Source organism: Aethalodelphis obliquidens, unplaced genomic scaffold (genome assembly GCF_003676395.1).
Source record: "Aethalodelphis obliquidens isolate GAN/ISIS:26980383/991018 unplaced genomic scaffold, ASM367639v1 scaffold15, whole genome shotgun sequence".
In the NCBI taxonomy this organism is placed as follows: domain Eukaryota; kingdom Metazoa; phylum Chordata; class Mammalia; order Artiodactyla; family Delphinidae; genus Aethalodelphis; species Aethalodelphis obliquidens.
Window position 1 is genome coordinate 26,249,074 of NW_020837959.1, and position 27,607 is coordinate 26,276,680.

The window sequence follows — 27,607 nt, forward strand, 5'->3', positions numbered from 1 at the left end:
ACTAATTATTAGTTTTTGATGTTTTGGTGTTGTTTATAATTTGTCATAACTTCTTTTTTTAATAATAGAGCCTACTGAATCTTTAATACATGTATTAGTGTGTATTTGGCAGAATACTGAATGATGACTACATATACCACGTAAAGCATATTAAGATAAGGGAGAGAAACTTATATTTCTTCATTGCTTTCTATGAACCAGATGCTTTTTTACATATATTAACTCATTTAACTATCATGCTATTAGTTTGTAACTGGAATTTGTAGAATGTGCAATTGTTTATGGTTAAATTTCCTTCAACATTGCTTTTTTCTTCAGCTGTGATGCAGATCCATCAGCCCTGGCAAAATATGTTCTCGCTTTGGTAAAGAAAGACAAAAGTGAAAAAGAATTAAAGGCGTTATGTATTGATCAACTGGATGTATTTCTTCAAAAAGGTAAGATCTTTGGTTTAAAAATACTAATTTAAAAAGTTATTTAAAATAAGATTCAGAGAGTGTTAAAGGAATTCAGTAAGAGACAGACTCTAACTGTAACAAAGTTGAACAAATAGTATTATTACTGATTATATCCATAGCTTATTTATAATGGAAATCTTTTCTTTCATTAACGTCCATATGCTTATTCTTAAAGAATGCTGTTATTTTTTTCTTGAGAGATTAAGAAAATGACTGAAAGATAGTACTGCTTAGGAACCTACTTTGGATGTTGTCTAGCACAGTGCTTCTCAAATTTTTTCACCTTGCCAGCATTTAGGTAATGATAATATTTCTGTTTGGCACACTAGGCAGGATACATGGAGACTAGTGATGGCTGGGAGCGACTGACCCAGAGGCTCTAGCCATTCTAGCCCTCAGCATCCTGAGAATTGAATGGATCAGTATTACCATGGGACTTGTGCCATAGTACACTGGTTGGGAAGCTGTTGGTCTTAGTATAATTTTTAGATTTATAAAAATCAAGGCATATTTCATCATACTGATGTGGAGAAGTAGAGAATAAATATCTTAGCAAATGATTTTTAATCTATGCTGGTTTTGGTTTTATTTTTAGAGACACAGATATTTGTGGAAAAACTTTTTGATGCTGTGAATACAAAGAGTTATCTACCTCCTCCAGAGCAGCCATCATCAGGAAGCTTAAAGGTAGAATTTTTTCAGCACCAAGAAAAAGATATAAAAAAAGAAGAGGTAAGAATTTGTGTTAAACTTTACATGTTCTTTAAAAACATATTTGGAGTGATTAAACTGAGTTTTATTTTTTTTAATTTATTTTTAGTTTTGTTTATTTTTATCTGTGTCGGGAGTCCTCAAGACCACCTCCAGGTTTGATTATTTCACTAGGAGTACTCACAGAACTCAGAGTGTATAGTCATACTCATGGCTATGATTTCTTACAGTGAAAGGATACAAAGCAAAATCAGCAAAGGGAAAAACGTACATGGTGCAAAATCTGGGGAAAAACAGGAACAGATTTCCAGAGGTTTCTTCCAGTGGAGTCAAAGAAGATGCACTTAACAAGTAGTGACAACATGTGTGAACCAGGGGCGCTCATTAGAGACACAGTGCCCAGGGTTTTTATTTAGCGCTGGTTACATAGGCATCTTCAGCCTCATATGTACCAAAATTCCAGACTCTGAGGAGGAAAGCAGATGTTCAGCATAGACCATGTTGTTTATCCAGACAGTTTAGGCATAGTGAGCTATTGTTATCAGGGAATGATGTGAACCTTCCAGAAATTGTTGTTTGCAGATGCCAGCTAAGGGCTTACCTTATCAGCAGGTCTTTCTAAAGATAACAGTCTCAGGAGTGCTTTTAATTCTTTTCTGCACAGTATTTATAGGTATGGACTCTTATTATCTGTGTTCTATGAAAATAGTTAGATTGTCAGTAGATCGGTTTGCTTCTGCCTACATGCATTTTGTAGGGGACTTTTTTTTTTTAATAGATTTATTTATTTATTATTTATTTTTGGCTGTGTTGGGTCTTCCTTGTTGCACACGGGCATTCTCTAGTTGTGGTGAGCGGGGGCTGCTCTTCGTTGCAGTGCACGGGCTTCTCATTGCAGTGGCTTCTCTTGTTGCGGTGCGCAGGCTTCAGTAGTTGTGGCACATGGGCTTAGTTGCTCCACGGCACGTGGGATCTTCCCAGACCAGGGCTCGAACCCATGTCCCCTGCATTGGCAGGCAGATTCTTAACCACTGCGCCACCAGGGAAGCCCTGTAGGGGACTATTTTTAAGGTAGTCAAATAAAAGGACCTTCACAGGGCAATGTAAATGACTTCATACTTTAAGAGGTGTTTACCTTTCATACAAGATTACCCTCTTGTTTAATAATCATATAATAGTTCAAATTTCCTCAGTTTGATGTTTAAAGATTGTAATTTTAACAAAAATAATCATTGACAATTAAGCTATTAATATAATATATCCATGGTTAGCCTAGTTTTAGGTCAAACAAATCTTGGTTAAATTTTTACCACTGTTTGGGGCTTCCCTGGTGGCGCAGTGGTTGAGAGTCCGCCTGCCAATGCAGGGGTCATTGGTTCAAGCCCTGGTCCGGGAGGATCCCACATGCCGCGGAGCAATGAAGCCCATGTGCCACAACTACTGAGCCTGCGCTCTAGAGCCCACGAGCCACAACTACTGAGCCTGAGTGCCACACTGCTGAAGCCCGCACGCCTAGAGCCCATGCTTTGCAACAAGAGAAGCCAGCCAATGAGAAGCCTGCGCACTGCAACGAAGAGTAGCCTCTGCTCGCCGCAACTAGAGAAAAGCCTGTGCACAGCAACAAAGACCCAATGCAGCCAAAAATAAAAATAAATAAAATTAATTAAAAAAAAATTTTACCACCGTTTTGTGACCTTGAAATTATTACTTTTCCAACCCTTAGTTTACTCAGCCGTGAAATGGAAATATTATAGGACTGTTGTGAGGAATAGTAAAATAAGGTCTGTGAAGCACTTGGCAGAGTGTGTGGCACAAAGTAGGTTCTCAGTAAATGATAGTTGCTATTATTGTTGAGACATTGTTGTGTGTTGGGTGTGGTTGTGGCCCTTGGTTTTTTTTCACCTGATAATCTGTTTTTTTCCAGATTATATAAGTAATATATGTTCGTTATGTTTACATATGTGTTATATAATAATATTTACATATGTATGATATGTATTGTAATTTACATATGTATTTACATATGTATTATATAATTCTCAAATGTATTTTTGTCTCTGTATATCTGAACATATTTGCACACATGTATATATATATGTGTGTATATATATATATATATATATATATATATAGTTACATGCACATATACATAAGACATCCCCATCACTTCTGTCTTCAGAGGAAGACCAGAAATAATTTTATAACTGCATGTTTTGTACCTAACGGTATAGGGGGTCTGTTAGTAAGGAAGAATGGGATAGTGGATATTGTCTTGGCAACTGCTTATGCAACATAGAGATATACAATAATTTATTTAAATTTTACCCATTGATGGAAGTCTGGATTGGTTCCAGAATTTTTTCCAGATAATTGCAAATTATATTTTAATTCTTGGAAATCTTGAGTAAATCATGGGCTCTTTGTTTGAGAAGCAGTAAGCCTTAGTCTTACATCTGTTGATATAATAATATTTCACCACAATTGTCTTGAGCAGTTGTGAAGGATATTTATCCCTCATCTTTCAGAACCGAAATGTCAGATGGCAGTCTGGATTTTAAATGCTGTGGGTGTTGTGAAAGTTCGCAGTTGGGCAGGTACCATGGAATGTGACAGTCTGTCAACCTAACTTACTTACAAGAGTGCATGGAAGCAAACTGAAGGGAAAAAGTGCATCAGGAGGGTTTTTTGTTTTGTTTTGTTTTTGCAGGGGGGAAGGTTGAAATGGATAGGAAGAGTAGAACAAAAAAAGTACTTACAAGAAAGAAAAAGGCAAACTGTTAAAAGAAGGCTTTTAAGTATTATTTCTCAGAGTTTGGTCTGTTGATAGGATTTCCATTTAATTTATCATCCAGTGTGAGACACTTGACAGTGAGAGGCTTTTACCCAAAGGAATGCTGAAACAGCTGGCATAAACTGGGACATATTTATGCTATCTGTAGACTATGTGCATAAGAATATCTTAGGGTTTTTATTAAACATGCAAAATCTTGAGCCCTATCATATTTACAGAAGCTCATGTTCAATATTTTCTGAATTTGTTTATGCTCTGAATCCTTTTTTCTCTAATAACACCTCTTAATGTCCTGTGGAACCAGTTTTTTGGGCAGCATGGAAAACTGGTCTAGAGAAAGTAGCACTGATCAAGGGAATGTTTTTCAGGGCTGCATTATATTAATTATATAATATGAATTGTAGGAAAGAGGAATGTATAGCTGTCATACTGCTGTGAGAAACTAGAGAACTGTTTTCACTTGTTTATTTTCACAGGTATTTTTTTCTCAAATGTTTTCTTTTTCTATGACTTGGTTAGTTCTAATGCATTCTCCTTTAGTCCCTAATGTGTTTGGTGCCAGATCAAATCCATGAAACCAAAACTTGAATGGACTTTTGAAAGAAGGAATAAAATTGGCTTTCCATTAATGATGTGTAAAATGAGGACACTTGCTTAAAATGTTTTTCTTGCTACTGTTACCTACGATAAACATTTATGAATTTCTTTACCATTCACTTTAACTTTCAGCAAGCCTGTCTTTTATTGTTAAATTAAATGATTGTACTTAGAAGACAAATTTATTTTGTTTAATGCTTTCACAAGAAGACTCTATTGCTCATATTTTAATATCAGTTAAGTCATTGAAACAGTAACATGGCAAGGAATAACTGTTGTTAAATTTGCACACATTTTTCTTTGTGTATCAGATCACAAAAGAGGAAGAGCGAGAGAAGAAGTTTTCTAGAAGGCTAAATCACAGTCCTCCTCAGTCAAGCTCCCGATACAGAGAAAATAGGTGATTGATTCTTTGAACCATGTTCAATGTTTAGACATTACTTTTATTTTATATGAATATTTAGACTTGATTTTCTTTTACATAGGGGTAAGTAATATCTACTCTTTTATTGGTCTAGGAAAGTGATAACTCACTCCTTTTCTACCAAGAATATCTAGGTGTGATTTGTTGGTCCTGGAAGTGAGATTTAGAACAGTGCTTGGCATATGTTGGTTATTGTTATTATTTTTATTCCTAACTGCAAATTCCAGTGAAGTCTTAATGTGAGACCTTTTTTGCCCAAAGTTTCCCTTTAGAGTAAATACATTATTTTTCCCATTAAGGCTTCAAAAGCATTTAGAGTGCAGTGCATGTAATATATACCTATAAGTATGAGACTGTGTACAAGACAATATATACTACAGGACATATGTACAGATCCCTTAATGTATAGATGCATTTGTGTATAAAATGAAGACTTCAAAAGAGTTCTTTTTTTCCTTAGAGGTTTTAGAGTACTTTAGCAGGTCATGTTCAGGTTTTCAGTTTTTTTGAGTTTCCTATGTTTGTATTCTGATGATGGGGTAAAGAATCATGGTACAAGAATAAAATAGAACTTTTGCATTTAATTAGAGTTTTTCCTGTATCCACTTAAATATTTTCATAAAAGTGATCATATATTTCTTTAGAAGTCGTGATGAGAGGAAAAAAGATGATCGTTCTCGCAAAAGAGATTATGATCGAAACCCTCCTCGAAGAGATTCATACAGAGACCGGTACAATAGAAGACGAGGGCGAAGTCGCAGTTACAGCAGGAGTCGGAGTCGAAGTTGGAGTAAAGAGAGGCTTCGTGACAGGGATAGAGATAGAAGCAGGACTAGAAGCAGAAGCAGGACCCGAAGCAGGGGTAAATAATCCACATATATGTGTATTTTGGTTGGCACTTTCATTGTGAAAAAAATCCTGTATTTGAGGGTTTTAAAAATTGTTTTAATTTTGTCAGTGTTATCTTTATTTTTTTCTATTTTGATGTATTTTGTGGGTCCAAGTGAATACTTTTTAAAAATTTCTTTAAAAATTTTTATTTTATACAAATTAAAGCTACAATGAATTACCACTGTACACCCATCAGAATGATTGAAATTAAAAAGACTTGCTTTACCCAGTGTTGGTGAGGATGGAGATAAGCTGGAACTCTTTGGAAAACACTTGAACAGTATCTTAAAAATGTTAAGCGTGTACCTACCAAATGATCCAGTCAGTCATTCCACTCCTAGGTGTTTACTTAAAAGAAATGAAAGTGTATTTCCACACAAAGACATACACAGATGGTCATGGCAGCTTCATTTGTTATAGCCAAAAGCTAGAAACAATCCAAACGTCCATCAACAGGTGAATAGATGAACAAATTATGGTATATCCATAGAATGGATAAAAAGGAAAGAACTATTGGTACATGCAGGAAAATGCATGAATCTCAAAATAATTATGCTGATTGAAAGAAGCCACACAAAAAAGTGTGTGTGTGTGTGTGTGTGTGTGTGTGTGAGAGAGAGAGAGAGAGAGACAGACAGACAGACAGACAGACAGACATAGAATTTTAGAAAATGCAGACTAATCTATGATGACAGAAAACAACTCAGTGGTTGCCTGGGATAAAGTAAAGGAGAGATGGATCATAAAAGGGAACAAGGATACTTTTGGGGGGTGATGAGTATGTACAGTATATACCTTATTTTGATTGTGATGTTTGGTTTCACAGGTGTATACATCGATCAAAATTCATTAAATTGTACATTTTAAGTATGTTCAGTTTATCATATATCAGACCTCAAAACTATGAAAACAGTTAAAAATTTTCATTTCAGATGTGTGAGTTTACAGGAGTGTCTCATTTCCAACATGCATATTTTTCTTTCAATGTGTATTATTGAAAGGGATATATTGCAGGCAGTAGAACAGCTAAACACCTTAAGAGTAAAACACCTTTACTCAACTTAGATTTTTACTACCCTTGCGACCTTTATTGTATAGTTACTTTTAGTCTTTAGGAAATAATATTTATGGCTTTTGTATAAGCCCTGTATTTCTCTGTTACTCTTAGAGTTTTTCCCCGCCCCGTAATCTAGGTGTATTAGGCCTTTCTGCACATTGCTTCACTTAACTGATCTCCTTAATGTCTTTTCTCTTTCCTTGGTAAATTTTCTTTTCTTGGCCCAGTTAATTTCTTTGTGTTTATTATGTACTCCTTTTTCTTCCTCTTTACACATCCATTCTCATCTTCAACAAATAGTGTTCAGTGTATAAAGCCATGCTAGGACCTTTGAATGGATGACAACTAAATATTCACCACAGAAAAAATAACCATACTTGTATATTTTGTTTTGTTGGCTAAAGTTATGCATACTAAGATTGCAATGAAGAAAATTTAAAAATTCTCTGCTAAGTAAAGCTCAAAGAAAAATCTCATTAAGTACAACAAGTTTATGTGTGGTTTTTTAGTTTAGGTCATATTGAAAAGAAATTGCTTATCTTGGAACATTGTATATACATTGAATAGTTTTTAAAAGGAGGATTGTGTAAAATTTGAACTTTTTCTCTATGTTTAGCAAAAATATTGGGTTGGCCAAAAGGTTCATTTGGGTTTTTCCATAACGTCTTATGGAAAAACCCAAACGAACCTTTTGGCGAACCTAATATCTATTTCTTAGCTTGGGGACATGTGTGTTTTTTGTTTTTTTGTTTAATAGAGTGTAGTTTTATAAGTCATTTATATTTTATTGCAGAAAGGGATCTGGTAAAACCTAAATATGACCTGGATAGAGCAGATGCATTAGAAAACAATTATACTCCAGTCTCTTCGGTACCTAATATTTCATCTGGCCACTACCCTGTACCTACTTTGAGCAGCACTATTACAGTAATTGCTCCTACTCATCATGGTAATAATACTACCGAAAGTTGGTCTGAATTTCATGAAGACCAAGTGGACCATAACTCGTATGTAAGACCACCAATGCCAAAGAAACGGTGTAGAGACTATGATGGTAAGCCTGTCAACTATTTCATGAGGTATCGAATTAATATTTCCAGCTGAGTAACTTCTGTAAATTTAGGTTATACACGCTCAAAGACTTAACCTATTGGAAATAGTGGGAAATTAGTTTTAAGCACTTCATGAATTCCTCAGTATATTACTGAAGTCTTCATTAGTCACCACTGACTATTGAATATTAATTTAAATAGTGTTTATTTGCACCAAGTCTTAACATATTTTTGGAATTTGCCAAACAAGAGTAATATCTACTGAGTAACCTACCAGGGAATTGGCTACTGAAACATTCTTGACAAAACTTACTTCTTTAGAAATCAGTGGTTATTAGAATGTTAGTAAAACCTAGAAATGTGAATATCACCTATATAAGCATTTTATAAATGAAGACTCTTTAAGATTTTACTGTAAAAGTTTTGTAAACTGTATTAAAGCTGTATCATGTTGCTAGCTGTGTATACTCATTTTAATTTGGTAATATTTTTTAGTGGGTATGTTAGCTATATTTTCACTTAATATATATTTTATATTACTGGAAATGAGTAGATAGCTCTTGTGATATGGTTACTTATATTTGCCCAGTATTAAAAATATTCCTATTTTTAAATATCTCCACTTTTTTTAACTTAGAGAAAATGTATATGTCCAGCGGTTTTCATATTTCTTTCTAATTGTTCTTCCTCACAGAAAAGGGTTTCTGTATGAGAGGAGACATGTGCCCTTTTGATCATGGAAGTGACCCGGTAGTTGTAGAAGATGTCAATCTTCCTGGTATGCTGCCTTTCCCAGCACAGCCTCCTGTTGTTGAAGGACCACCTCCTCCTGGACTCCCTCCACCACCACCAATTCTTACACCCCCACCTGTGAATCTGAGACCCCCAGTGCCACCGCCAGGCCCATTACCACCGAGTCTACCACCTGTCACAGGTAAGTAAATATGTTTGCCTATGCTTATTATCTATCCATTCATAGTCTTTTATAAAAGTTGATAGTTTGATGCTTGATTTTGTTAAAAGTATCTAAAGTAATCCTATAGATGCCTGTTAGGAACTAAGAGTAAGATGCTCCCATCTGGAATATACTCCTTATTTTTCAGGCTGTGCCAAACCTATGGTTTACTGTGGTTTAGGGTGGCCCTGAATTATGCATGTTACTGATGAATCCCAGCTGTCTGTAGTCCTTTATAGCTTAAGACAAACCTGTTTTGGAATACATTAAATGAATATTTTACCCTGAAAAACTCATATAGTTGTAAGAGCTTGGTGTTTGTAGATATTATAATTTGCTAAAGGAGAATATCACGTTTGGATATACAATAACTTATTTTATTTGTTTGCTTTCAGATGATATTTCTTATTCTTTGGTTTTGACAGGACCACCACCTCCACTTCCTCCTTTGCAACCATCTGGCATGGATGCTCCCCCAAACTCTGCGACCAGCTCTGTTCCTACTGTGGTAACAACTGGCATCCATCACCAGCCTCCTCCTGCTCCACCCTCTCTTTTTACTGCAGGTGCGGTTTTGGCCCTCTCTGTATTAATAATGTAGTATAGTTTAGAGAAGAGTTTTAGGTGAGGAATTTAAAAATGTCTAGAGAGTGAATTGCTCTATCAAGTCTGTTTTTCTTACTAAAATTATATGGAATAAAATGTAGACATGGTGAATGCACATTAAATATAAGTTCTCAGTTACACTTTTTAAAAAACTAAGTTTTTAATAACATTTAATTTTTATAAGACTATTTTTAAAAATACATATGCATGTTAGTTATGAATTAGTAATATGTTACGTAGTTGACTTTTTCTATTATCAGTATAAAAAAATTACCAAGAGGAGTTTTATAATTGTTTTTTAATTGCAGTTTTTGTATTACCAGATACATATGACACAGATGGCTACAATCCTGAAGCCCCGAGCATAACAAACACTTCCAGACCAATGTATCGACACAGAGTGCATGCACAAAGGCCTAACTTGATAGGACTAACATCAGGGGATATGGATTTGCCACCCAGAGGTACTATGATGAATCTTTTCTTCTTATCATTTTCATAATATCAAGAGTGGCAAAGCATTTGAAAAGAACAGTCGGTCCTGTGTTTATTGGAGTTGAGTAAGGGATGATGCTTATGTTTGTTCCTTGGATCCTTTGGTCTCACATGAGAGAGAAGGTAATGTGTGGTACCCTATTTGTGGTGTTGGTGACGTTTTATTCTGTCATCCAAGGGGAAAGGAATTTCCCCAAAGTCCTTATTTTCTAGCTTTTTGGGGGTATATGCTATCATTTGCAGTCTTAATTGGTTCATTTAAACTCTTTAAGAATAATGCTTTAATTCCTAAAGATAAATTCTTTTGTAGTTTAGATCATGAAATTAGCTGTACAAATTTAATGCTTGATACATATTTTATTTTTGTTTGCTTTTGACATGTTAGAATTTGATACTGGTTTGCTTATAATACTTTAAGCAAAAAGAATTATATTTTAGAAAGTGACTTGTTAGCTTTTAAAATTTTCTTAGAGGAGACAGACTTTTTGGTATAATTTCTAAATGGGAGAAGAATATAGAATTTAGACTGGTCCACAAGCCAGGGCAGGAAAAGTGCTATACAGAGGTGCAAACTGATACAAAGGTTCAGAGGAGGGAGAGTTCACATTAATTTGAAAGATGGAGCAATGTTGTCAGACATTATAGAAAATATTATACAGGCCAATAAAAATATATCTTTTTTCCTAACTACTTCAACTAACTTTTAAATCCCATTTTCTTTCCAATCTTTCCTTGCCATCTTTTATTTCTAGTAAAAAAAAAAAAAAAGAAAAGTCATGCATTGTCAGTTGTGAATAAAAGTCCAACTTGTTTAAATAAGTAACAGTCTGTACCTAATGTGGTTTAGTAAACTTGTGTTTACTTACACTTTGCACTTTTTTTGTTTGTTCATTAGAAACTGTCAGATTCTGAGCATCTACTTTGAGTGTTCAGAGAACTTTCTGTGGTGGAGGACTGAGGAACATTTTAATTTCTATCCTGTGAGATCACAGGACAACATTTCATGTGGATGTCCCTTTCCCCCCACACCTTTTAAAGTCTCTTTGAGGCATTCTAATGACTTTCATTAATAACAGCAATAGAAAAAAGGTTTCTTAACAATTTTTATGTAAGGGAAATAAGATTGTTTGTAATTGAAAAGTAGCCACTTAAGATTATGGCTGTTCATGGTATTTACTCATCCCTTGAGTGTCTCCTACCTGACTAGTTCAGAGAAAAACCCTTCCTTCTTTGGGTCACTACTTAGCACTCATTTTCTTTTCATTATACCAGTATTCCTTGCTCTTGCTGGAACCATCAAATCATCTCATTCTTACCTTGCTGCTTTGGAGTGGCATAAATGTATGCCACTATAGATCAACATTTATTAGATCCATCCCAAATCTAGGACAGTTTTTTGCTGGTGATTGAGAGAAGACAGAAGGATCAAACCCCTTGCACATAAATCTTACCATATAGAAGTTGGAATTGTGGTAATTTCAGCTCCACATGCATGTAGTTACAAGTTATAGGAAATGGCTCTATTGAGATATAAATGTCTGGTATGCCTACTTAGAAATTTGAATGCCTTTTCTTATAGAATCATTATACATAATGATTATTTTATTACTTTTTAAATTTCTTTAGGTACATCATGTACTATTTCTGTAAGCTGGTTTAGGAATATATTTTCCATTAATAACATTGTTTTTATGTACCAGACAACTGATTTAGCAAACCATTTAAATTGAGGATTACCTATACTTCTGGTTGCCTTATCTTTTTTCAGTCCTCCTCCCTTCAAAATGTTCTCATCTATTGCCCATTTGGTTTGAAATTTACTGGCCTGGATTGGGACATATACATAATTAAAAGTTTATAATATTGTTCATTATATAATTATTATACATTTCTAATAGCCTATAGATGGCCTCATTTACATTTGTCACAGACTATTATGTGATAACTATATTTTTATGCTTCATACTTTCAACTTTATAGGAAATTATTGTTATTAAACAAATGAAAAAACTTTAGGCCTTTTGATGCCTTGGAATCAAAAAAGTGATAATTGTACTTTCTAGATTTCTAAGGCAGTGGAGAACTTGATAGACACTCCCTTGACTGGATATAGATAGGTAGGAAGAAGGGCTAAGTGGTTTTTCATTTGCCATCAACAAAACCAGTGCTGAAAACGTTAAGCAGAAAAACAATTTATTAAAAAGATATCAGGGGAAAACACAGTAAATACAACTAATAGACACATTTACTAATTGTATATCAAGAGGAACTTGCTTCTGTGTGTTTAGCACTCCTTTTAAATAAATAACAGTGAAAGAGAATATGAGTGAGAGAATACAGATGAGTTGGAGCAAACACATCACTGCCTTTCTTGGTGAACCTTCAGATAAAGAATATATTAAAGTACAAAAGGATATTGGATAGCTCAAAGACTCTTTAAAAGGGCTAGTGAACATATTTGGGAGGCAGGAATAGGCCAGAAATTATGTTGCAGAACTGGTCCTGTGAAGATACCACTCGGCAAAGAAACTACAACTTGCACTGTGAATGCCAGCAATGCCAGATACTGGATGTTTCCACCTGATCTGCTGTAGAGATGTGGGATAAGTCAGAGTTAGCCGGAAAAAGGGGGTCAATAAAGCACATATATCCTGTGCTACTTTTGTGAAACTGGAAGATCTTTTTGATTAGGAACAGAGGGAGTAAGGGATATGGGAACGGGGAGGTAGGAGGCCAATTAAAGGCGTTTGAAAAATTCTAGAAAAGAGATGATAAGTAGCTAGACTAGGGTAGTAACAGTGGGAAGTAAGAGATTTAAGTTTAGTGGAAAGAGTTGACAACACCTTTAATTTATTGAATTTGGGGACTTAGAATGGGGGTAATGGAGAAGGTGAAATGAAAGACACCAGGTTTCTGTTTTGGATAATTGGGCAGATGATAATATCATTCATTGAGAGGAAGAACAGATTTGGTAGGAGGATCTCCTGCATGGAGACTATAGTGGTAGCCATAAGAGAGATTGTGCTGAAACAGATCCTAAGTTCTTTTGGTTAGTTATATGTTTAGAAATACTCAGAATAGGAGTTATATAACCAATTTATCCATCTTTTAAGAAAGGAGTTTTAAAATATATTTTTTCCGTGTGGACTAATGTTAGCATGTTTTAAACTTTGGCGTCATTTGGGAATAACAGGTTAAATGTAGTTTTGTGTTTGTCAAACTCCATCTAAGTGTATGTAAAATGTTGAAAGTAGCACATATTTACAGCTCTTTTGCACTGCATTTCAATGTTGAATATTTACCTTTTTTAATTTAACATGATTTTATTTTGTTAATATGCTGATGTTTAAATAAGCAACTCATTTCAGTCACAACTCCAAGTTATTGAGTCTTAGGATTACTAGACTAGTGTTAAATTTTAAATCTTGTAGATTGTGCATTTAATTTCAAAACTATAAACTCAGCCCCAAGATGATTTATTTATTATTAATTTGACATATGAGAATTACTGATTATTGTTCAGTTAAGCGTGAAAGGAATTCAAAATAAGTTAAAATCCCTTAGATGACTGTATTTAGATGTACTTATATTTCTATTTCTTCTAAAATGTATATTTGGACAAAAATCCAGAACTTTGTTTTTAATGCAGATTTAAGGAGGTGGCTACGATTAACAGAAAATATTAATCTATGCTTTCTTTTCTTTTGTTTCAAACAGAAAAGCCTCCTAATAAAAGCAGTATGAGGATAGTAGTGGATTCAGAGTCAAGGAAAAGAACCATTGGTTCTGGGGAGCCTGGAGTTCCTACAAAGAAGACTTGGTTTGATAAGTAAGCTGGCAGGGGAAATTGAGGAATTTTATTATGCAGTGATCTTTAGGATCGTTGCAGTTATTATTGTGACAGTATAGTGGTCTCTTTCAAAATAAAATTTATTCTGTAGGCAGTCCCCAACTAAAGTGTATAGTATTTGTTTTCTAAAAATATGTAAGTTAGTAGTCTGGTACTTGGAAGGTACTTTCTTATAGAAATGGTGTGGTGGTTGAGCACATTATTTTTCCTATTTGTACCTCCCCCTACCTTCACAAAAACAACAACAACCCACCCCTTAATTTAGCAATGTTGTTGAATACTAGCTGTTTAAAGGGTAGTCATGAGCCTACTCTTAGGGAAGGAAGGAAGGGTTAGGTATGAGAGGAGACTTTGCATGTGGGCAGTTCCTGTTAGGAGTTAGAAAGCAGCCTTTGTGGGGGTAGGGGAGGCTGTGTGTTTGATGATTCATTTGCATGTTTGAGGAAAGACTGGGATCACACTTTTAGAGCTTTAACATATGTTTAATAATGGATAATTTCTAGTTCTGTTTCTGCCTTTAATTCTGTGATTTAGGGCAAGCAATGTAACCTCCCTGGGCCACAGTTTTGACCCCCTTTCTTCAAGTGTCAAACGTATGGTCTACAATTCTGACTTTTTTTTTTTAATTGGAAGGAGGTCGAGACAGTCATTTCTTGCTTTTAATCAATGTTTTGAAGTAGGAAATATCTCAATAAGTTAGCCTTTGTAGAAATGGCAAAGGTTATATAGGCAAATTGACTGAAAGAGGGTGCTAAGAACTTTTCTGCTAAGAATTTTAAGTAGGAGTGGAATAGAAGTGAAAAGGAACAAATGATGAGGAAGAAACCTTCTCATTTGGCTTCCATGAAAGATAATGAACACTACTCATTTGGAAACTTCATTTTTTGAGGGAAAAAAAAATTCCCTTTATCAACTAGCAATTTCAATTTTGAAAAAAAAATTGAACTTAAGTTGCAAAACTTTATTCCTTTGTACTTGATAGGGATCAGGATTTATAAATGAATGTATTAATTAACTTGATTTTTGTTACAGGCCAAATTTTAATAGAACAAACAGCCCAGGCTTCCAGAAAAAGGTTCAGTTTGGAAATGAAAATACCAAACTTGAACTTAGAAAAGTTCCTCCAGAATTAAATAATATCAGCAAACTTAATGAGCATTTTAGTCGATTTGGAACCTTGGTTAACTTACAGGTAAGAGCTTTGAAGTGATTCTGTTGTCTCTGCTTAATTATCTAGAGAGGGAATCTTAATATAGTAAGAAAAATAGTTTTATAAGAAAATATTATGGAAACTTTGGTAATATTCTAAGTTTAGAAAATTGGATATGAAGTGAAACTTTTTATTTTAGGAAAATGTGATTTTGAATAACTATTTACTTTCAAAAGGCAGGAGACTTGATTGATCTTATTATACACTTTTTACCTAATAGAGATGATCATAAAATTACAGCAAAGTTAAATAACCACAGTGGTAAAATCTAATATTAAAGTAGTTTTCATTTCCTTAGTTTCACATTAGCAGAATGCTTCAGTCAGATTTATTTTTGCTGCCGCTATGGTGGGACACATTTAATAGATACTTTGGGGGCCCAGATACCAGGTAATCCATAATCAGTTTAAACATTTACTTTTTACTCTTCCACTTTTGAACATCTTTTAAGATAAATATCAGTGTAATTTGTATTTGATTTCCCCTAAAATTAGACCTTGGCTTAGCTATATGTTACTTGTGAGGTTATTTAGTATTGAGTTTACATTATGTAATATGTTGAAAGTTCAAATAATGTTGGGCTTCTTCTCCAGTTTGTGCAGCATTCTTTTGAACTAAATTATTTCCCATAATTGGATAAGAATAAATGTTAGAGAGTACAGCTTAAGTTGATATTTGGAAAAATTTGTTTTCTTTCCATTTAAAAAATAATATTATAAAAGTAATAGATGAGGGACTTCTCTGGTGGTGCAGTGGTTAAGAATCCACCTGCCAATGCATAGGACACGGGTTTGATCCCTGGTCCAGGAAGATCCCACATGCCGCGGAGCAACTAAGCCCGTGTGCCACAACTACTGAGCCTGCGCTCTAGAGCCCACGAGCCACAACTACTGAGCCCGCGTGCCTAGAGCACGTGCTCCGCAACAAGAGAAGCCACCGCAATGAGAAGCCTGCGCACTGCAACGAAGAGTAGCCCTCGCTCGCCGCAGCTAGAGAAAGCCCTCAGGCAGCAACGAAAACCCAACGCAGCCAAATCAGTCAGTCAGTCAATCCCTAAAATGAAAAGAAAGTTCACCAAAAAAGAGTGGGGCAGTAGAGATTTACATAGAATTTAAAGAAAATGTGTTCAGCTCTCTGTCTCTTCCATTCTTCTTCTCATATATACCCATAATATTATTACTTTATTGGTAACAATTTACCTTGTGTTATTTTGGATTTGTTGTTTTGTATTTCTGTGAGTATGTATCTACCTATAAATCAGTATGCAAACTTAAAAATATGTACATATTTAAAAGTATGTGGGTCTCTAGTATACATATCACCCTGTAGTTATTTACTGCATCTTGAATATCTCTAAATATCTTTTTATGGCAATTCGATTTATCTAGCACGTTTAGATCTAGACTTTAAAAAGTTCTTTTCCTTACACAGTTAACTACATTAGTAATATTAAATTTAAAGAAGTTTAAAGCTGAGGGTTAAAACATGGTATCTCACCATTGCTTCAACTTGTATTTCCTCAGTTACTGGTGAGATTGGTATCTTATCTCTGTACAGGTCCTACTGCTGTATCTGTATACTACCTGCATTATTATTTATAAAATACATACATTTGAAAGTTAGTTTAAAAAAACCCTTTAGCTTTATCCTAATATAACTGCCCCCCCCTCTGTTTTACATGAATTACTATTTAATTCTTAACAACTACTGAGTGGGTATTGTTATCTGGAGCGAGGTTGCTTGATTCAGGGTCTGTGTGCTTAATCCTTATTTTGTATTGCTTTGCATCACCAGTAGTTTATATAACATACTTCGGAAAGTACTGGTATTATTGAAAGAACAGGAAATTGAACACTAAAAAGCCCTGGATCTACTACTTACTCATTGTATGGATCTACAGAATCACGCACTCTTTGAATCTTAGTTTCCTTATGTGTAAAATGTGATTGTTGCTATTGTTTTGTAGATCTTACTCCCCCTGCCCACCTTAAATTTTCTTACGCTCTTGGAAATATTTTTGTGAGGGTTACCAATTTGGAAAATTTTGCAGATGGATTTTTCTATGATTTTCAATTAGAGATCACTCCTTTCAAAGTAGTTTACTGACTTTTTCTGACTCTGGGGATCTAAGTCATGTCACTCAGTGACATAAGGATTATTTCTCATAGCCTTAATATTGGGGGTAAAAAGTGAAACATTCTAATGCTTGTATTTAACATTTGTGCAGTGAGCATTCTCTACCAAGTGTTATATAGAGGAGGCTCTGATTCCACTCTGAACGGTCCTCAGTTACCATTTCTTCTGGAGTGAAAGTAGGCTACGGTAATAATCTAGATATAAGGAAGTGTAAAGGTAGACTCCTACTTGGAGGACCAATATTTCATTTCTTGGGGAATTTTACTGTATAAAGCAATAGATTCATTCGCAAATTCACTGTGCTTAATATTTTAAATTTTAGGTTGCCTATAATGGTGATCCTGAAGGTGCCCTTATCCAATTTGCAACATATGAAGAAGCAAAGAAAGCAATATCAAGTACAGAAGCAGTGCTAAATAATCGCTTTATTAAGGTTTATTGGCACAGAGAAGGAAGCACCCAGCAGTTACAAACTACTTCTCCAAAAGTAAGAGAGAAATTTGTGTGAAATTAAATGCTTTTCTTGGAACGCTCTTGGCACAGTGTTTTTTTTTGTTTTTTGTTTTTGTTTTTTTGCGGTACGCAGGCCTCTCACTGTTGTGGCCTCTCCCGCTGCGGAGCACAGGCTCCAGACGCGCAGGCTCAGCGGCCATGTCTCACGGGCCCAGCCGCTCTGCGGCATGTGGGATCCTCCCGGACCGGGGCATGAACCCGTGTCCCCTGCATCGGCAGGCGGACTCTCAACCACCGCGCCACCAGGGAAGCCCTTGGCACAGTGTTTTTTAAAAGCAACTTCTCTAACCTGTTCTCTCATTTTATTATGACATTAATCCCTAGTTTAGATAATTATAAGATGATATGTGTAAAGCCTATAGAACAGTCCCTGTTACATGGGAGATACTCCAGTACATGGTAGCTGTGTGTATTCTAGAAACTCAGACTGTGGGTTCATATTGGAAATCCTTCCTTCGCTCTCTTTTTCTCTCTTTCAATCAGTGAGCCAATGAATATGTAAAGTTTAATTGTTTGCAGATGTGTACTACAGCAGTTTGTTTTTCTGTTTATCTTTCTTCTGTTAACTAAAAAAAGAGACAAGATAGTGAAGGTCAGATTTTGATTTTTTTCCTCTACTTTGTAAATATTTTATGCATCTGTATACATGCATGAAGGAATTTGGGAGGTGGTTAGGTTTTGATTATAAGCTGCACTTTTAAAACTTTCTCTGCATGGGCAACTTAGTAACAAAATAACAAAGGTTACCTTCCATGCTCATGAACTAATCAACTTGTTTAACATGTTTTTCTTGTTCTGAGGTAATGCAGCCTTTAGTCCAGCAGCCCATTTTGCCTGTTGTGAAGCAGTCAGTCAAAGAGCGGTTGGGTCCGGTACCTTCAAGTACTGTTGAACCAGCAGAAGCCCAGAGTGCCAGTTCAGAACTTCCTCAGGTAAACGAAAAGTCTTACTGTGCCTGTCCTGTAATAGGTTCTCAGTCAATTAGTTTCCCTTGGTGATTTGAATTATAATTAATTGTGTGTCTGTATATATATATATATATATATATGTATTATATATACGTTTTATGCAGAAATATGATTGTCTATTCGTATTTGAACACCACTTGTAAAATTTTTTTTTACCATTACCATAACGTTTTCACAGTCTACTTTTCCTATAGTATTTGAATCTTAAATTCTTTCGTATAGCTAATACTTATTTATGAGAATAAATACTCTTTCACTTTGTAGAGGAGACATTTTCCAGCAAAACTGTCTAAAATGTAAAGTTTTAGTACATTAAATCTTATTTTTCCCATCATCTTTTACTTAACTAGAATGTTGTTCCAGAGATAATTATGCAGTAGACTAAACTGAAAGCTTTTGGAAAGGGAAGGCTTAAACCTTGAAGTTACTTATGCAGCTCTCTCAGAACTTTGCATCACTTATTCCTGACTCTCAAATTCTCTTCTCCACATGCCATTCCCTTCCCTCCCTTCCACACTTGAGTGGCACTTTCTTGTTTCTGCACCCTCAGTCTCTTATGTTTCAATATTTGCTGTGTGAAATAGTTAGGATGTCGTATCCTACTTAGCTAATGGATGCCACCTTGTTAAAATAAGTCTTTGTAGATAATTCCTGAAGAGTAAGATATTGAGATTTTACAAAAACATGCAGAATGTAAATTAGTAAATTATTAGGTACTAAAAAAAAACTCCTCCAATCCTGCTATCCCAAATCATCACCAAATACAGTGTATTTGGCTATAAAACAAACGTAATTTAGGAAAGAATGGCATTTGTTTTAAGCTCACAAAGCAGGCATGTATTTTAACTACTCAGATCTAATATTTAGAATGTACAAACTTTCTACTTGTCAACATAGGATTCTAAGAATGTATGGTTCTGTATCACTGGAGGGGACTTTAGCAACCACCTGGTTCAAATCTCTTATTTTACATCATAATTTTCCATGATTGAGTAATACTGTATACTGTTCGTTTTTCCAAACATTTTCTTTCTGTCTCTGTCTTTGCAGAAGGCCCAAGGTTTTGTTATTAACATCAGTATACTTACAGAGTCAGTATATGTTAGTAAAATCAGAATGTTCAAAATCCCTACAGACTTATATATGTTTGGGGAAACACTGAATATGTCCATTTTAATTTTTTTAGAATGTAACTAAGTTATCTGTGAAGGACAGGTTGGGTTTTGTATCAAAGCCATCTGTTTCAGCAACTGAAAAGGTAAGAAGAATAGCATGATGTGTGTGTCTTGGCTTCATAAATGTTTTCAGGTGGCATCTTAATTTTTTAATTTTTTTCATAGTTCCAAACTCTTGCTTCTTAATTGTATCTTTTATTCCTACCTTTTTGCTTTCCATTTGCTGAAAAAGAAAAATATTTGCCTACCTCTTTTTGCTTTTTGCATCAGCATTTTAATACTTGCTGCTCACTGTATTTCCTTATGCTCCATTCTTTTTGTTTTTATTTACTATTTTTTCTTTAGAGATATCATACATTTTAATTTGAAAACTGACAACCTTATAGAGAGGGCCATGAATTAGGAATTTTACCTGAGTTTGAGCTCTGGCTCTTCACTTACTAACTGCATGACTTTGGGCAGTGCTCTTAACCTTTCTGAACCCTTTTCCTCATCAGTAAAATGGTGATGGTAATATTTGTCTTATGGGGTTTTATGATGATTAAATAAAATCAATTATTTAAAGAGTATTTTATAAATTAGAATGATATAAATAAGTTTTTTATTTATTACAAACAGCTATTGTGTATAGCCTGACAATATAGTTAGTTATTTCTTTTTTTAAATGAGGGGAGCAAATGCTGATTAAATTGAGAACATTTTTGGACCTGTCTTATAGTTCTGTGTAGATGTGTTATTTTTTTCTGTTTAGGTATGAGTGAATGGCCCTGATCTTTAGTCTTTTTTGAGGTATGTCGAATCACAGAATATTAGAATTAGATGATCTTTCTCATTTCTTTATCCTCACCTTAAGGAAGGTAACCCCCAAATAGTTTTATGATTGACCTATACACTATGAGTTACTGAGCTAGGACTGGAATCTGGGTCTTTGATTTCTTTCTAGTCCATGGCTCCTTCCATTATGAAGATTACGTGGGAAATTGACATTATAGTTAATTAGAGCATCCCATGAAATAGCTGACCTGCTCTCTTCACTGGTTCTTCAGTATATTATTTTCCTATTTACTGTGTTAAACTTTGGCAATTCTAGAAATTTGAGTATGAATCTCATTTTGTATATCACATTTTCTTCTTGGGTACCTCAGCATTACTTTAGGCATAAAATGCCTAAAATGATTCATTATTTCCCCTATAAAGTAATTTCTCCTCCTAGCCACCCACCTCTGGAAGTGATGCCACCATTTTCCTTGTGCAGTCTAGAAGCCTTAGAGTCATTCACTTGTGTTTGTAGTCCATTTGTCTCCTTCAGTTCCCTGGCCTCTGGACTGGCATCCCCCTCCTCTAGTTTACACTGCCACCATTCTACTCTCAGACTTTTTTTTTTTTTTTTTTTTTTTTTTGCGGTACGTGGGCCCCTCACTGTCGTGGCCTCTACCGCTGCGGAGCACAGGCTCTGGACACGCAGGCTTCGCGGCCATGGCTCACAGGCCCAGCCGCTCCGCGGCATGTGGGATCTTCCCACACCGGGGCACAGAACCCACGTCCCCTGCATCAGCAGGCGGACTCTCAACCACTGCGCCACCAGGGAAGCCCCAGACTTATTTTAATGTTAACTTCGTACAGAAACTTTCATTTCCTCAGCTGAATTTGCTTGATTCATAACTCATCATACCTCAATTATTGTGGTTCTGTTACCTCTGCTTTAGTTGTTCCTTTCTACCCTAATGAGCCCTTTTCTGTTCATTGTCTCTTGCTATTTCCTGCCTCTTTTTTTTTTTTTTTGATGGTGGTTTTTCTGGAGTAATTTCCTTCTGCCTAACAGATTTCTAGTCATTCTTTTAAAGATTGAAAATCTCTCTAACCTCTACTATGAAACCTCCAGAGTTTTCCATATATGCCCCCCTCCCGAATTTGTGTGGCTTAGTCTATGCCACTAAATTTAGCAGCATCTAAATATTTACTTTGATTATTTTTATCCTCCTTGATAATAAGTAACTAAGGAATAAAATAACAATATAAGGGCTGTTACTTAGTATAGTGCTGAGCAATTCTGGTGAGGTCTACAACCCTGATTATGTGTAGGATCTGTTTATGTCAAGATTTGGATTCTGAAATTGAAGTGTACTAATTATAGCTTTTACAAAACTTTTCTAGCGTGTTTTGCTACTTGTTCTCATTATTGTTTTTTAACGTGTTTTATATAGCTTTAGATGAAAGGTGTCCAAATTTGGAATTGATAGTATAAATTTGCTAATATAGTTAGCATTAAGTATATTTGTGAAAAATCACTAATGGTAGTGGACTATTTATGAAAAAAAACCTACTCAGTAAATATTGTAAAGAATCTTCTAAGGAAAGCAATTATTTACAAGTATGTAACTTCCTGTCATCTTCAGTGAATGTGTTTACAGAATAGCATTTTGTTTTTGCTTATTCTTGGTTATTTCTGTTCCCCTAGTCCATAGGGGTTTTTACTGCATAATCCTTAGAGCTCAGTGATTCAGAGAAGTCTTAGGAAGAGTAGGAGAATGTTCCCCATCATCAAATGTTATTTCAATTTTTTTTTAAATTGAAGGCTGGGAAAAACTCAAACCTTGCATCCAAACAATACCTTTTGTCATTGTTTTTGCGGTACGCGGGCCTCTCACTGTTGTGGCCTCTCCCGTTGCGGAGCACAGGCTCCGGACGCGCAGGCTCAGCGGCCATGGCTTACGGGCGCAGCCGCTCCGTGGCATGTGGGATCTTCCTGGACTGGGGTGCGAACCCGTGTCCCCTGCATTGGCAGGGGGACTCTCAACCACTGTGCCACCGGGGAAGCCCTTTTGTCATTGTTAAAGCAAACAAGTACACAAATGTAAAATTTTATCCCCTTCCTGTAAATAGCACCCACTAAACTCTCTAGTGATTCTTTGTTATTCTAAGATTGCATGTGAGAGGGCTAAGAAAGAGGAAACTTAAAACCTAATTTTACTGCTAAATATTAAGATACTGTAATAGCTATTAAATAGGTATTGTTTGAGTAGAGTGATCAGTAAAATGATGTTTGAGTGCCTCAGCTTACTCTAGAGAGATTTATGAAGAATAAAGGTGGCACCTGCATATACCATCCTGGTTAGTTTTGTTTTTTTAAAAAACAAATTTATTTATTTATTTATTTTTGGCTGCATTGGGTCTTTCTTGCTGCACGCGGGCTTTCTCTAGTTGTGGCCAGCGGGGGCTACTCTCATTGTGGTGCACGGGCTTCTCATTGCGGTGGCTTCTCTTGTTGTGGAGCATGGGCTTCAGGCGCACAGGCTTCAGTAGTTGTGGCATGCAAGCTCAATAGTTGTGACTTGCAGGCTCTAGAGCACAGGCTCAGAGTATTGCGGCGCACGGGCTTAGTTGCTCTGCAGCATGTGGGATCTTCCCAGACCAGGGATCGAACCTGTGTCCCCTGCATTGGCAGGCAGATTCTTAACCACTGCACCACCAGGGAAGTCCATCCTGGTTAGTTTTTTAAAAAAGGTTTAGACTGTCCAAATTATCCCCGTAAAGCTCTTCTAAATTCTAAGAAGGTAAACTGACTAATCAGTTGAATATTTAATGTTCTTATATCAGTTTTAGGTATATCATACTTATGGTACAGGATGTTATTGTTCCTTAGCAGGGTTTTTTTTGGTAATCTAAAAATATATCCTGGTCCCCTTGCATGATGATAAGCTGACATCTGTACCATGGAACTTTTAAAAGGGAAATTGTGTGGCATAATTGAAGGAACATTGCATGTCATATAGAGAATTTGGCTGTTAGGTTTTAGCAGCTGACATTCTGGATGATCCTGGATAAGTCTTACTTTCTCTGTTTCCTTAACGATAAAATACAGTCATTTAAGTAACCCTTTGATTTTTAAAATTTGTATTTGTTGTGTAATTTTGCTATGTTATAAAGATTAAGGAAATGTATGATCATTTCTTTTCATAACTGTTATTGACTAATTTTAATTTTAAAAAATGGATTGGCCTCTGTCAGGATTATTCTGTGGATTACTCAGTCAGTATTATTATCAGGATTATTTTTCTTACAGAGAAATATGATTTATATAAAATTATTTGCTATGCTGAATTTTCTGGGAACCGAGCTGTTGTAGCAAAAATTGATTACTGACTTAAACATGTTTTTCTTTGATGTTAAGATATTTCTCTGCAAGATCTTCAATCCCTTTGTCTCTTTTAAGCTACTTGGTATTCTTGTAAGAAATAAAATCGTTAATTCCTGAAAATATTTGATAAACTTAATTTTAAAGTAAACTCCTGTCGTCCTCACTGGAATTCCCAGTTAAGTTTTGCTACAGAAAACACATCTGTATGCTGCTTTAAGGGAATGTCATAAGTGAACATTGAGATTTTTTGAAAGGCTGATTATTTACTTAATATAAAAGTTGACTATATGGTAATTATATATTAATAAGTTTCCTACACATAACTCCTCAGAATACTGTCTTTTTTTTTGTGGTACGTGGGCCTCTCACTGTTGTGGCCTCTCCCGTTGCGGAGCACAGGCTCCGGACGCGCAGGCTCAGTGGCCACGGCTCACGGGCCTAGCCACTCCGCGGCATGTGGAATCTTCCCGGACCAGGGCACGAACCTGCGTCCCCTGCATCGGCAGGCGGACTCTCAACCACTGCGCCACCAGGGAAGCCAGAATACTGTCTTTTTATTGCATTTAAGCAAGGCACTTCTGCTTTAGACACCTATGAGAACTAGCTTATTGGGAGTGTTGCTTTGGGGCATCCTAACTATGTTTCTTTTGTATTTGATTTTAACTTGGGCACTGGTTATTAAAAAATGATACTTGGATGACTTAATTTGTAATAACCTTCTTTTGCAGTAGGTAATTTTTACAAAATACTTCTTTTATTCTGTTTTTATCCGTGAGAAACATCTATTTTTCTTTTTTTTTTACAAGTACTAATAATAGTCATGGCTTGTAATATTTTATATAGGAAGTAAGATAAGGAGGTGTTAATGGATTATAACCTCTATTTTATTCGAGAATTGGCTTTTATCTTGGGAAGTAAGAGGTATTAGTGATGCATATTTTAACAACAAAGCGTGTGATACTTTTCAGCTCATCTTACGAATTGAAGAGAGCTTTGATACCCGACCTGACAAGTGTACTACAAGAAATGAAAATTACAAGCCAATATCTCATGAACATAAACGCAAAAATCCTAAGTAAAATGTTAGCAAATGTACAGTGATATGAGAAAGATAATACATCCTGACCAGGTAGAGTTTATTCCAGAAATGCAAGGTTGATTTAACATTTGAAAATCATTTATTTCACCATATTAACAAAATAAAGGGTTGGGAGGAGGTATGTGGTAGATGTTGGAGGGAGGGAGAAGGACCCCATGTGATTATCTTAGTAGAAAAGAAATGTGGTAAAATTATTTAGTCACATTAAGCATTCTGCAAACTAGGAATAGAAAAAAACTTCCTTAATTTTGACAAAGTATATTTGCAAAATAACAAACCCCTACAGTTAACATATTCAATGGTGAAATATTGAATACTTTCCCCCTGAGATCAGGAACAGCAAACGATGTCCACTCTTGTCACTTTTTTCCAGTAGTATAGGGCCTAACCACTACAATAAGGAAATAAAATAAAATAAATGGCATAAACATTGGAAAGGGAGAAACAGAACTGTGTTTACTCACAGATGATATATGATTGTATATGTAGAAAATCCAAAAGAATTCACAGGCGATTGGAATTAATAAGTGAATACAGTTAGGTCACTGGAAATAAGGTCAATATGTAAAAATACAGCACATGCAGAAACCATTTTGGAAAACAGAGGTGTGGTTGTTTAGAAAGACCACTATGTTTTTATTATATTCTTAGAATCGTAGCATCATCTTTTCTTTTGGGTTCATTACATTCTTCTCTTTTGTGACAACTCTATCCTCATCTTTCGAAAAATACAGATATTTCTTGTTATTCAAACTCTTACTGTCTAAACTCTGGAACCTAATAGATTCAGATAGTGAGCAATATTTGTAATCATATAGTTCACTGTTTCTAAGACATTTTATTTTCACATTTTTACACCTCTGAAATTGGGCTACATCTTATAGTTGTTGGTATTTATGATTATAATTGGCAGCCTTTTCCTTTAGTAGGGTTATATTAAATGACAGTGTGTCTCCTAGGCAGTGATATCTTAAGCTCAGTGAAATATATTAGCTGATGTTCTGTTTTTACAGAAGGAAGTTCCTGGAAAAAACAAGGAAGTAAGATGCTTGTAGCAATAAAGGAGTCTTCTTACTGTTATCATATACTTTTTTTTTTTTTTTTTTTTTTTGCGGTATGTGGGCCTCTCACCGCCGTGGCCCTTCCCATTGCGGAGCACAGGCTCCGGACGCGCAGGCCCAGCGGCCATGGCTCTCGGGCCTAGCCACCCCGCGGCACGTGGGATCTTCCTGGACCGGGGCACGAACCCGTGTCCCCTGCATCGGCAGGCGGACTCTCAACCACTGCGCCACCAGGGAAGCCCTATCATATACTTTTATTATTCACCTTGCAACAGCAATCCTTAGTGTGATATCTGGTGTTAATAACAGTACTTGGAAAGGGAGTGTTCCCTACTCACTGAAATTGGAGAAATGCTGAATTAAACAAATTATATAGGTTTCTTTACTTCTGGCTTTCTCACAGCTCTTACGATAATATACATTTTGAAACTAGAAAGTAGGGTTATGATATTGTTTCCAACTTTATTTGAGTATAGAAATCCTGTTTTGGTCACAACTGTTCTACTTGTTATGGAACCATCATGACGAAAACAGTTTATAAACACTCAGTCACTTTCTTATGCAGATTATCTTACGTTTCTCCCTTTATAAAGTTATTATCTCACCCTATATAATCATACAGTTTGACATTGTATGGTGTGGTAAGGTAGCATGGAATAACTTTTCCTCTAGAGTTACAGAGAATGTGACAAGTTAGACTATGAACTAAATCTGTGTCTACTTTATATTTTACTGAATGCAACGATTTCATACTTGTTAGTGATATCTTAAGTATTTTCATTATTGAAGAAAATTATCAAAGTTTGATACACATCAACTGTTGTAAAGAACCTTTATTTTTAAACGTCAGCTGTGCTATATGGAACTAGTGTAATTACAGTATTCTAGGTTTTTATTTCATTTAGAGGCTAAGACATTCTTGGATACTTAGAATAGTGATGAGTTGCCTACGCTTTGTGATGTTCCGTAATCTAATTTCATGATAAAAGATTAGAAAGTATTGTCCAGATTGCTACTTCTCTGATATACCCAGTTATTTACATTTTAGTACCGAGAAAGTAGGGCTCTTTTTCTCATTGATACTCTTCTATTTATGTAGTTCTTCTAACCTCTTTTAGGTCATGAACTCCTTTAAGACTTTGGAAACTATGTTTTTTCCTCTGGGAAGTTACACTCTTCACACACATGGTTTCATGTTTAGATTTTATAGCATTCATAGCTCTCTTTGAAGGGATCTCTAAACTCCTTTCCAAGAACCAGTAACCAACCACTCTTTGGAACCTACAACTTTCTGCTTTCGGAGGATAAAAAAAGGCAGCCTATACACTTTAATTTTCTTAAATTGACCTTTGTGTGGAAAATATTATCCACTCTGATCTACCATCATTTCATTTTAACTTGGTGCAAAAGTGTTTATTGA

At 35.5% G+C, this 27,607-nt stretch overlaps 1 protein-coding gene across 18 annotated transcripts in view; it reads left to right on the forward strand.

Moving 5' to 3' along the window:
- RBM26 (RNA binding motif protein 26) overlaps positions 1 to 27,607 on the forward strand; it is an 82,384-nt gene that overhangs the window by 26,691 nt on the left and 28,086 nt on the right. For 9 of the 18 annotated variants that reach the window (XM_027116030.1, XM_027116013.1, XM_027116015.1 and 6 more), the window contains exons 2-14: positions 319 to 437; positions 1,054 to 1,190; positions 4,869 to 4,957; positions 5,626 to 5,843; positions 7,723 to 7,983; positions 8,676 to 8,915; positions 9,332 to 9,502; positions 9,851 to 10,006; positions 13,755 to 13,866; positions 14,920 to 15,079; positions 17,556 to 17,720; positions 18,547 to 18,678; positions 19,901 to 19,972. In XM_027116030.1, the coding sequence (XP_026971831.1) occupies positions 319 to 437; positions 1,054 to 1,190; positions 4,869 to 4,957; positions 5,626 to 5,843; positions 7,723 to 7,983; positions 8,676 to 8,915; positions 9,332 to 9,502; positions 9,851 to 10,006; positions 13,755 to 13,866; positions 14,920 to 15,079; positions 17,556 to 17,720; positions 18,547 to 18,678; positions 19,901 to 19,972 (2,032 nt within the window). The remainder of the gene's footprint in view (positions 1 to 318; positions 438 to 1,053; positions 1,191 to 4,868; positions 4,958 to 5,625; positions 5,844 to 7,722; positions 7,984 to 8,675; positions 8,916 to 9,331; positions 9,503 to 9,850; positions 10,007 to 13,754; positions 13,867 to 14,919; positions 15,080 to 17,555; positions 17,721 to 18,546; positions 18,679 to 19,900; positions 19,973 to 27,607) is intronic. The other 9 variants (XM_027116020.1, XM_027116024.1, XM_027116021.1 and 6 more) reach the window with 6 other exon arrangements.